We start from the raw sequence: 11886 nt of genomic DNA on the forward strand, positions 1-11886 counted from the left end.
TTTTATCATTCCCTTCCAGGAAATTATTTATTTGTATTGTGGTAACACCTAGGAGCTCCAGTCCTGGATCAGGACTCCATTCTGCAAGATGCTGTACAAACACAGAGCAAAAAGACAGTCCTTACCCCAAGGAGTTTACTATCTAGGTATAAGCAATCCAAGAATCATTGCTTGTTTTAAAAATCTCTTTTCTTTTCCCAGGGAAAACTACAGTAAGCCTCTAAGCTGTGAGATTTCAGAGTAACAGCCGTGTTAGTCTGTATTCGCAAAAAGAAAAGGAGTACCTGTGGCACCTTAGAGACTAACCAATTTATTTGAGCATAAGCTTTCGTGAGCTACAGCTCACTTCATCGGATGCATACTGTGGAAAATACAGAAGATGTTTTTATACACACAAACAATGAAAAAATGGGTGTTTATCACTACAAAAGGTTTTCTCTCCCCCTACCCCACTCTCCTGCTGGTAATATTAGAAGAAATAGAAGAAATTAGGAGAGAAAACCTTTTGTAGTGATAAACACCCATTTTTTCATTGTTTGTGTGTATAAAACCATCTTCTGTATTTTCCACAGTTTGCATCCAATGAAGTGAGCTGTAGCTCACGAAAGCTTAAGCTCAAATAAATTGGTTAGTCTCTAAGGTGCCACAAGTCCTCCTTTTCTTTAAGCTGTAAGAATCATACAGGGCATAGAAGGGAAAGACTTATCAGATCACATTTAGGGCATCCCCTCTTTCCTTACTGGCTAGTGCAGCAGGCTGGACAGGAGTAAAAGGTTCTTCATAAGCATCAGGGTTATTGCCTCAAATGTAACAGCTGCAGTGTTGAGGTGAATGTACCTTGCTCATTCCAGTCCCCATGACAGCGCTTTCCCCAGGCAAAGGGCACAGGTTCCCTCTCAGTAACCAGGACTCCCTGCAAAGAAACAAATCAGGACAGTGAGATCTGCCTCCTCCAAAAAGGACAAACCAAAGCTGTGTGGGCAGCTGCCAAGAGGAGAGAGTGGGTTGCATGCACTAGGTAGGAGTTTACAAAGCGCTAGCAAATTCAGCTCACCTGCCAGCTGCAGCAGCTCTGCCTAGGTCTCAGTGGGACGAGGGAGCACTGAGCACTACAGCCAGTGCAGGGCAGAGTTGGACGAAGGAAGGTTCCCAGGATGTGTGTGGCTCCAGTTTCTCTTCCGGATTCCCTGTCCCTCTGGAGACTCTCGCACGCACACCGGCTCTGGGGAAGCTTTTGGAGTTAGTCATTCACTCATCACAGTACGGTGCCTTTCCCCTCTCCTTTGCCAGTCCAGTCCTGGATCTCACTGCAGCAGCTGCTGCAGCAAAGGAAGGTGCTCAGAAGCTCGGTAGTGGTGCAGAAATGTAGCACAGGAAGAGGATTTAAATATTTTAGTGAGACACTGTCTGTGCTAATGCCGGGCCAAAGCAGCAGCAAGCAATCCCTATGCTGATGCAGATTTCCAGGGCATTCAGCAGGACACCTACCCGCCTGCAGTTGGCTATTATCCCCAGGGCTGCTGCATTCTGTCCCTTTCACCTGACAGACAGTTTAAATCTCCCTCCCCCCACTACCTTCCCCTCACCATCTGCTCCAGACATCTGTTCACTGCTTTCCCAAGTGCTTCCTGGCAAAACTGAGCTCACCTGGTGGGCAACATTCTGCTAAGGTGCTGTCTGGACTATACCTCCTACCGAACCAATTCATTTCTCTCCTTTTTTAGGGCTGGGTTCTCTTCTCACTTAAGCTATCGTCAGACAAATCTCCACTGCCACCATGATCAACGCCCCTTTCAAGATCCATGGCTCCTACGCATGCAGTGCACGCTCGCGAATGAACTCACGCAGGGAAATGATAGAAGACAAGACCACCACCCCCCCACCTGGGCGAACACTTTTCACAAAGCGATCCCTATCTATGACCTGTCAGTCCACCTCCGCAAAGGGAAACGGCACAGCTTCAAAAGATGAGCCTGGAAGCTTAAATCCGTAACTTTGCTAGACACTAAAAATCATGGACTGAAGTGAGACCCTGGATTTATGGCTTCTTACAACTATCAGGGTTATAACTAGAGAATTAACCCCTAGCGCTGGGTTACTGTAACTAACAGCCCTCCCCATGATGGAGGGGTGTTAATAGGCCACTTCACCATGAATAATCCCTTGAAATATGTTAACTGCTGCTAAACAATCTGTTTCACCTTGTATTTCCCAGACCTGAAGAGCTCCCTGTAAGCTCCAAAGCATGTCTCTCTCACCTGTGGAATTACTCCAGATTTACAAAGAAATACAGTCTGAATTTGGCCCATGGTATTTAAATGATATTTTTTGCAATGAGGAGGGAAGAGGGGAAAGAGATGTTCAAGTAAATGTAGCTCATGAAAGCTTATGCTCAAATAAATTGGTCAGTCTCTAAGGGGCCACAAGTCCTCCTGTTCTTTTTGCGAATACAGACTAACACGGCTGCTAACACTAACTCTCTGAACCCTGAGGGAGAAGGGAGGTGTTAGACCAATCAACCCCTCCAAGGAAGCCGAAACAAACTCTCTTCTGAAGAGGCACAAAATTACTTTTCACTGTGAAAGCGTCAGTAGCACACAACAGAGGCCCTTAGCACTGAGAAAAACAAAGCAGCAGCAGTTCAGCATAGTGGTTAAAACCGGGCAATCAGATATCTACACTCCAGCATTGGATGGAATGTCCGCATTATCCCCTAAATCATCATCTTCCAAGTCAATCAGATTCTCTGGAAACAATAAAATGGTAGCGACCTAATTCTAATTCCCAAAACAGATGGGGGGGGGCAGCGGGGGAAGAGTATGACAATGCCCCTATTTAGGCTGAAAAATAAAAAAAAGTGTATCGAATTGACATGACCCACAAAAGGCACCAACATTGGTTGACAGGATACTGACAGGTCCTTTGAATTTCACTGTTGTCATTCTCTTCCAGGCTGAGAGTCAGGAGCAACAGAATTTTGCACCAACTAACATGGTGAATCTGCTAAACTGACCATACGACACTCACCTCTGTGATATACATTCCAGTAGTTTGTGGTAGCCCGGTGTACATAGATGGAGACATTTCAAAATGCTCAAAGATGAGTTTGATACACAACTTCCCTTGACAGGTTTCAGAGTAACTTCCCTTGAAAGTCAATGGGAGTGGGGCATCTGCCTGCCTTTGAAAATCTCCCCCTAATTGTTATATTAAATGCACGTTGAAAAGTTCATTTCCTGAAACAAAGATTGACCACTTGACCTCTGGTACAGTAGACATCGGATATGCACAAGGAAGGGACCAGGAATTATTTGATGTATACCTTTCTCTCTGACCATCCTCACCCCAGCACAGGAATGCCAAACGCGTGACTGGCTTTAGAATCAGGACACCCCCCTGCAAAGAGGAAGCATTGTCTCCTAGTTTGCAGGCAGGGAAACTGACAAAGAAAGTTACTGTAAAACACTTTAATTTTTGGGTACCATGCTTGAGTGGGATTTTTTAACGTGCACAAACCGAGACCACTTTTAAATATTTTGGCCCGAAGACTTGCCCACAGGAATTTTATGACACAGGTCACTGTTAGATAGGGGTCTCCCTAGGGAAAATCCAGCAGCTACAGGATGTAGAAAGTGACGCCAGAGGTGGCTCACTCCACCATGCCATTGACATCGTGATGTGTTATGGGGCACTGATTAGCTACCTTAGGATTTGTTTAGCACCAGTCACCATAGTATTGAAGCACTTCCCCCTGCCCAGCTGGACACATTGTTTTTACATCTAAATTGCTTCACACATTATGCCATTGCTGCAAGAGAAAGGGTATGACCTTGGAATGAGTTCAGACCAAGTTTAGGTAAATACAAAGGGATTTTAGGTAAACAGCTCATTCCTGTTGGAGAAGGTATTACTCATTTCTAAAAACTTTAGTGCTGCTGATGTTCTTCCAGAGATGAAGAAGCAATCCATCTACACGGTCACCCTCTGGGATGAGAGGCTGACTGTAAATATTAAAATGTGTATACTGAAATATAGTCACTGCCACATCTTGGATATTTCTCTTCTCCCTCAAGTAAGTTTTGTTAATTTGCATTTAAAAAACAAAATAGTCCAGGCCCAAGCACAGATGAGCTAGAGGCCTCTCCTTATCCCACTTTATTATAAACTTCCCCTGCCCTCCAAAAATGACAGTATAAGTGTGGAACTGACGATGGGTCAGAATGAAAACGGAGGTCAGAAGCTAGACAATGAAAATTCTTAGCCAAGTTTCCTTTTAAAAAAAAAAAGGGGGCGGGGGGGGAGGGGGGAAATGGAGTTAGATTGAAATCTGTCAAGCGACTGTGTTCTGCACTCTGAAATTCTATCTGTGGACGAAGATAGCCCACAGCAGCTTTCCTGGAAGCTGTGATCTGCTTGTACCGAATGCAGTTCAGATCTTTATGTAGCCAGAATGATTTCTGGCTGTGCAACAGAAACACTTTAGATACATTTTCTTCAGACTGTTTCTGTTAAACCCTTGCCACAAGAATTCCAAATGCTTTGTGCTAATGAAAGCTAAACCACCACTTAATATTGGGATTTCCAGGGCCAATGGCTTAGATAAAAGCACTTGGTACACAGCGGCATGAAACATCACTATTTCGGTAAAATAAGTGAGGGTGAGGTCATGTACTGGAGCTTTTTAAACTGCATTTTTAATTTTGGTGTTATTCTCTGATAAAATAAGACCCCCTAAATTAAAAATAACTGGGCACACGGGTGTATCATTCCCTTTTACTGAACCTGTAATGCTGTGCCATCAATCCACGACAATTCAGTAGTACTTAGAAAGACTTTGCCCCTTAGAAAATTGTACTAATCATTACAGCCTACACAACTGAAAGCATTTAAGATCAATACAAGAAACTTTCAAGTAAACCAGACATTTATTATCATTTAAATGGAGTTTGTTCCAGTACATAAGCAGTGAGGTCACATGTAGGTAATGGAATCATTTAAAATTCAAGTGGACAGCAGGTCCAGTGATCCCAGGAGTGATTTTACTTCTTCCATTCGTTCTTGTCGTAGTCCCATTTGGCCGAGAAGCCCTCGACTGGGTTAACTCTCATGTCCAGCATTCTCTTGGTCTGCATAGCCACCCATTCCTCAGAGAAGGTGTGAGGAACAGGACCATAAACTGAAATTCAAAATTCAGTTGGGATTTTATTGTGACACAACGATGTTCAATGCCATCTATTTGATCTCATGAAAAATGCACTTTTATCAACTCAAAGCTGATAATGCACACTAAAATACCCACCCAGTGAATAAGTCCCATAAAATCTATTTAGTTTCCTGCATGAATTCTAAATGTCCAGTTACTGATTTGTTGATTGGCGCGGATGCTGTAAGAAGGGGCAACCTTCTCCTGTACTTCACCTTGTTAGCAGATGTCAGGACAGCAGGGAGATGCAAGAGGAGTCCTGCCAACTCACTGTTGTGGGTGGTTCAGTTAACTGCTCTCTGTGATGGAGAGCAAGAGTGGCTATCTTTGAGAGAAAGGATCTGAGCTGGGCAGTTCTGAGGGTTAGAGGAACCCTAGGAGCAGCCAAGCATGCTGAGAAGGCTTGGGCTGGAGTCTGCTTTATGGTTCTTAGTTTTCTTGTAAATAAAGCCAAACTCTCAGAAGGGGATGAGTTTTGATTCTACCGCATGGGGACTGTGTTTTGAAGGAGGAAGGGGAAGCTGTGTGATCACTGGTACACTAATACGATTTCCCCAAACACATCTGATTAAGATTCCTGGATGGTTAAGTTATTTACCTGCTTAAAGCGGATAGGAAAGAACCTTGTAGAAACCAGTATGGCTTAAGGTTTCAGCATTTCCTGAATCAGTGTCTATCAGCATCATGCAAGATTTGGAGTTCTAAGCACAGTTTACGGTAGGAAAAAAAATTTTAAATTGAAAATAGGTATGAGCTAGTGTGTAAGAATTAAGAACATGTTGTTTACTTACCATACAGTCTTTGCCAAATGACAATTAAGGCAGTGAAGCCAAGGAAGAAGAGCATACCACCACTAACAGTCTTCCACTCATTTGATCCCCTATTCATTTCAGCGAAGGTCTCACAGAATTTGATACGATACACTGAAAAGGAGAGAGCATCAATCTTTTTTACTGCATTATTTGTAAGCTGCACAAAAGACTTCTCCCCTGAGTTTTAACAACTAGCACATGGCTCCTGAGACTGAACATACATCTTACAGAAACTACAGTACATTTGTTTGAGTCTATTAGGTTTTTGGAATATTTTTTAATCGCTTATTTTCTCCACAAGTTTACAGATAGTGGAATTCAGCTGTGCCATATCTATTTTAATCCCCCTTTTCAAACAAACAGTATGAATCACTCAGCTTGGCACAGAAGTGGCTGAAATCCCTGTGCATGCGTAGGGTATATATAGAGAGAGGAAACTAATTTATAGAGCTGTTCTAGATTGCACAGAAGTTATAACAGCTTTTCAGTTCTAGACCATCTTCCACACAAAGATCTCATGGCACTCTACACACATTAAGCTTCATCACACCTCTGAGTTCAGACACTATTTTCAGCTTCACTTGTACATGGGAAAGTCAAGGGCACTGTAGTGATTGTATGATCTTACCCAAGGTCACAGAGTGAGTGACACTATCAGGAATAAAATCCACATCTCCTGACTCCATGCATAGTTCTTCTGTTTTAACAGGAATTGTCTTGCAGCTACTCTGGGGGCTGAATTGCATTTGAGGTTTTTTAAAAGGCTATTTCTACTCTGCTAAAGAGTCTTAGTTTCATCCATGTTTAAGGTATCTTGAAAAATATAATTTATTATATGTAGAGAAGCTTCAGAAAGACAAACATATTACACCTTACAATGGTGAAGTGGCGTAAGACTCATGCCACTGGCAAAGAGGATAGGACAGTACACATTGTACATAGATCCCAAGATGTTGGGAACCCTCACTAGATACCTCAACACAACAGACTGGTATAAAGATACAGTTTCACCTGCAACTCTAGATGACTGTGTGTAAGTCTGAGCTTTAGCCAATAATGTTAAGGTTTAATACTTTATTAATCACAGACTAAAAGTATGCAAATATTTCCGTTCTGTGCAGTATACTTTGCAATTAATATCAGCTGCTGTTAGCAACAAGCGAAAACAAATTATATTCCCAGCTGTTTCCCCATCACAGAATAAAGAATCATATAATCAAACTCAGCTTTTCTAATTACATAAGCAGGGGAGTTGGGAGGTGTTAAATGTTCTCCACTACCCAGTGTGAAACCTGGGTTTCACCAGCTTCCCTCTCCTTCAGCCAGCAACTTAAGCCTGCAGGAGTTAAAAAGTGCCTTTGACTGCTCAGCAGTGACCCCTCCACCTGAAGGATTCGGACACACAGATGGTAGCTGAAAAATGGGTGTAAAGTAGAAAGGAGGAGGACAGGGGAAGAAGCAGAAGCTTCTAAAGCTCTAAGAAGAGCAGGAGGATTCTCAGAAAACCAGAGAAAGCAGTAGGGCAACATGCACAGCTTGAGGTCCTTGACCATAGCATACAGCCTAAACTCATTACAGCTTAAGTTGGGAATCAAAAATGAGCAGTTACTTTGCCGTTCTTAAGAACAGCTATCAGTTGGGACACCCCAAAGTGAAGGAGAGAACTTGCAGGGTGATTCAAGTAACCCCAAGACACAGCATCTACATCACTATTTGCTAACAGAGTTAGCTTTATACAAACTACCATGGGGCCTTTAACAATGAGTTTAAGGCATCAATGTGTACCACGGGGAGTTAAAAAAGGCAAGCCTTTGAGACAATCAGGACTCAGATTGCTATAATAGATGACTGATACTGCAATCAGATTTGGGGAGGGGGGGAAGAGAGGGGAGAAGAGGGCTTTTGCCAACAGAGGAGTTCCAATTACTTCAATGGGACTCCAAACTGACCCAAGAGTCTCCACCCACACAGATCCATTTCCAGGATCAGGGCTTAAGACTAGAGAGCTGGAGGTTTCCTTCTTTGTTCATCTGTTTCCTGAGATATGTCCATCAATACTGTATGCACAACAGAACAGATTACATCATCTTCAGCAGTAGGGTTGTATTTTATTTTTCCAGTGCCCCGAGTACCTACATCCAACCTTCTCATCAGTAGAGAGGGCACTCCATGATGCCTTTTCCTTTTCTTTCAGGGCTTTCTGCTCAGCAGATAGATTCCTTACGTATTCCAGTTGAGGAAGAGGAATGTCACGACGATCAGTGTAACCTGGAAGACTGAAGTCTTCCACTTTCGCAACACCTGCTTAAGAGATAAGAGAGTCAAATGTACACATGTGCAGAATCCAAAAGTACCAAGAGAGCACACCTGAACTTCTATGGTTTTTTAAAAAAAAAAAAAAAAAAAAAAAAAAAAAAAAGCCAAGTAAGAAGTTTTAAAGGGGAGAAATGCTTCTGTCTGATTTTTTTTCAACTACTGTTGTTATAAGAAACACGTAAGATTACTATAATTTAAAGATTAAAAGAGTAATTCTTTATCCAATTTGTGTACTGTGTGTGTATCACAGCATCAAAGGAGAGATTTATTTATTTTTTTAAATACCCATTAGTAAATATTTTCAGACTACAAAAATTGGCAAAGGGTCTCAAAGGAACTTGTGATACCTGAAACTAATTTCAACTATTTTTTCCCTCCCAAAATTTTACTCTATTTAAAGTTGACAATCTTCCTTTAAATATTTAGAAAGCACTCAAGTTATATTTTCCTATACAATTTCATAAGATTACCCTGTCTAGGTTCTATTAATCCAATATCGCTCTAAGGCTATTGTAGTTCTGTGATGCCATCTACTGGTGATGGCACAGATCATCAGTTACTGGACAAGTAAAGCCTGGTCTACATTAGCAAATTAGGTCACTTTAGATCTGTCAGGGGTGTGAAAAATCCACATCCCTGACATTGCTAAGCCAATTTAAATCCCTGTGTAGACAGCACTAGGTTGACAGAAGAATTCAGGTGCAGCTGTGCTGAAGTAGTTTTTTTAGGGCTTGTCTACACTGGCACTTTACAGCGCTGCAACTTTCTCGCTCAGGGTTGTGAAAAAACCGCTGTGGCCTCTCCCAGCACTCTGCCGCAACTACACAAGCCACATTAAAGCACTGCCGCGACAGCACTTTAACGTTGCCAGTATAGACAAGTCCTTAGTGTAGATAAATTTTAAATCAGAGTGCATCACCGCTCCTTGATTTGGTTTTTGCTGCCTTGTTTTCACAGTCACTGCTTGATATTTGCATAATGTCCCATCCTCTCCAAACACACTTGAGTTTGAAATGCCCAGCCTGGGTGCTGGGTCAATAAATAATATCCTTAAAGTACCAAATTACCAACCAAAAAAAAAGAATATTCCCAAATAACGGTGTGCTGCCAACAAACCACATTTGGCTCTCATAGAAATTGCTATTATAGCAGAGCTACGTCTGAATTCAGAACAATTACAGATCTCAGTGTACTTTTAACTCAAGTTTTTAGAGAAATTTCATATTGCTCAGCATATAAGAACATTAAGAGAGGATAAATTGCATTTTTAATGGCCATTGTTACAAAAATTCTTTAAATGCAATTCTGTGATCCTCTTGTGAAGTGCTTCCAAACACTTCATTTAAAAAAAACAGCTTCTGCTGTTAAGAGGACTTTCAGTCTTTGCTATTTGTACCAGTGATTAGCTTGGGCTTTAGAATGCTTGTTTTTACAAAGTTTAAAGCTGCTCATACTGGGTGATTTAAGAAGAGGCACCTAAAATGTTAAGTTTCTTCTGCAGTCATATTTAAAATTAAACAAGTTACCTACCATGTCCTCTCAAGCAGATGGAGGTGGAAATGGCACGCTTGCCAATTAGGCTAAATGCCCTAGACGCCAACATTCTAAGGGGAGAAAAAATAGAAAATTACCAGTTAAAAGATGTCAAATTCATAGATACAATTGGAAGAATGCTGTTCTCCATCTACTAGAATATAACAATGTACTTGAAGACCGATGTGTTTTTTTCCAGGCTTCTTCTCCGAAGAAATCACAATTGCCCAAACCCCCTCAACGCTTTCATGACCTTTCAACAGACCAGGGCTCGTGGGCAGAAGGGGTGATAAGAAGGAAAGAGATTTCAGATGCAATCTTGGAAGGGGAAGTTACAAATAATTAAGATTTTTATTTCAATAGTTGTGAAATATACCCTAGCCTTTTGTGCATGGAGTCATTACAAGGCCTACTAGCAACAGAAAAACTAGATTTTGATTGACAGTGGAACAAGCATTCAAACAAGACACAATGCCAATGATCATTGTGAAGATGAGTATTTAATATATTTTGCCCATGTTACTAAAACCACTTAAAAATAATTATTTGCACTACCAAGATGCTGCTGTTTTGGGGTTTTAATTCTGTAGGCAAATTTGTTTTCTTTAACATTTTGAGGAGAATGTGATGAAGATATCTTGACAAATCAATAAGATCAATACATTTAGAAAAATCCTAGACACCTTATTCAGCGCTTCCCAATGAATCCCAAATACTGTATAATTAAAGGCATTGGTTCAGGCCAGATTTCTCAACCTCTTCATGTGGTGAGTCCTTATTAAAAGTTGTCAGGACTTCCTTACATTTACTATAAAAGAGTAAATAAAGTATCAATTATAATATGACTATATAATCTGTGTGTGTTACAAGAGGCTGACAAAATACATGACCTTGAAAGGTAACGGTGTATGGGGAAGTGGAGGAGCTAGCTTGTCTTTGCATTATTGTTATAAAATTTTCAACGCTTTCCAACACCACTCCCCCCTGTGCCTTTTGGGACTTCCCAGGGGCATGGGGGGAGCTAAAATCCACTGATTTAGAAACATTGATCTAGGACTAAAATAAACATGGATTCTATGTCTGACTATGACTCAGACTGCAACTTTAGTAAGTTACAATCTCTGTGTTTGTACCCTTCCCACCAGAAGCATCCCAAACAAAAATTCATTCACGTTTCCAAAATGCTCAGACACTACAGTGATGGGAGCACTGAGAAGCCAATAAATTAGCACGACCCCTCCAGTCTAGCACGAAGCTCTCTGGAGCACGGACGGTCTGTATTTTGGGTCCTGTCCAGCACAGATCAGCTTTCAGTCATTAAATCATCTCTTCCTGGTAGGGACCTCACCCCCACTTGATTAGAGCGGAGCACCCAGCTCGATCTCCCGGGCCCGGCCTCCCACAGGCCTGGCTCTTCAGCGCCACTCGGCCACTGACTCGACCCCCCCTGCCGAGCCAGCGGCGTGCAAGGCCCGCCAGCGCACGGGGAGCCGGCTGCTCCCTACCCGCAGGGGTGGGCGGGGCGCGCCCGACGGAAGCGGGAGGCGGAGGCCGCAGGGGCTTGTGCAGCGGGACAAGACGTATGCGGTGCAGCCAAGGAAACAGAAACACCGGGGGGGGGGGGGGAGAAGGGGCCTCCCGCCACCGCGCTCCCCGCCCTCCCGCCCGCCCCGGGATGCCCCCTCCCCCACACAGGGATAGCTCCGGGCGACCCTCCTCCCCCACCAGTGCCCCCCGCTTTCCACAGAGACGGAGCCTGACCCGCCCTAAGGCCTCTCTCACTCGCCCCTGCCAACGACCTGGCGACCGTCCTCTACGCGGCTGCCGAGCCGGAGACGAGAGAGAGGCGAAGCGGAAACGCTCTGGCGCACGGCCCGCCGGGATAGCGGCGGAGCGCGAGGCGGTTGGAGGGAAATAGAGAGAGCCGCGCCGCGGTGCAGAGTGGGACGTCGGAGGACTCCCTCCCCTTCGCGTCCCCGGGTGGCGCTTTGCGACAGCGCTGGGCGGCGCTTTGCGGCAGCC

At 43.3% G+C, this 11886-nt stretch overlaps 2 protein-coding genes across 12 annotated transcripts in view; both read right to left on the reverse strand.

Moving 5' to 3' along the window:
- Positions 1-1731, reverse strand: part of LOC125620895 (dual specificity protein phosphatase 22-A) — a 46788-nt gene extending 45057 nt beyond the window's left edge. The window contains exons 1-2 of one of the 2 annotated variants that reach the window (XM_048817147.2): positions 1055-1731; positions 838-913 (exon numbers count right to left, since the gene is read on the reverse strand). In XM_048817147.2, coding sequence (XP_048673104.1) covers positions 838-858 — 21 coding nt within the window. In that variant the 5' untranslated portion in view covers positions 859-913; positions 1055-1731. Of the gene's footprint in view, positions 1-837 lie in introns of both variants that reach the window. The other variant, XM_048817146.2, reaches the window with a different exon arrangement.
- A 3175-nt stretch (positions 1732-4906) lies between these two features.
- COX4I1 (cytochrome c oxidase subunit 4I1) lies at positions 4907-11792 on the reverse strand. Of its 10 annotated transcripts, none has more exons than XM_048817159.2 (6): positions 11626-11722; positions 10548-10672; positions 9862-9935; positions 8152-8316; positions 5995-6126; positions 4907-5176 (listed from the first exon to the last, which is right to left on the reverse strand). In XM_048817159.2, exons 3-6 carry the CDS (start codon positions 9932-9934, stop codon positions 5040-5042), a joined length of 507 nt encoding a protein of 168 aa, XP_048673116.1. In that variant the 5' UTR covers position 9935; positions 10548-10672; positions 11626-11722; the 3' UTR covers positions 4907-5039. The 10 variants fall into 10 exon arrangements, with proteins under 10 accessions (XP_048673116.1, XP_048673112.1, XP_048673114.1 ...); XM_048817155.2 differs by having other exon boundaries at positions 8152-8319; positions 11626-11721; XM_048817157.1 differs by lacking the exon at positions 10548-10672 and having other exon boundaries at positions 11664-11792.
- Positions 11793-11886: the final 94 nt, after the last annotated feature.

This window comes from Caretta caretta, chromosome 12 (genome assembly GCF_965140235.1).
Source record: "Caretta caretta isolate rCarCar2 chromosome 12, rCarCar1.hap1, whole genome shotgun sequence".
In the NCBI taxonomy this organism is placed as follows: Eukaryota; Metazoa; Chordata; order Testudines; family Cheloniidae; genus Caretta; species Caretta caretta.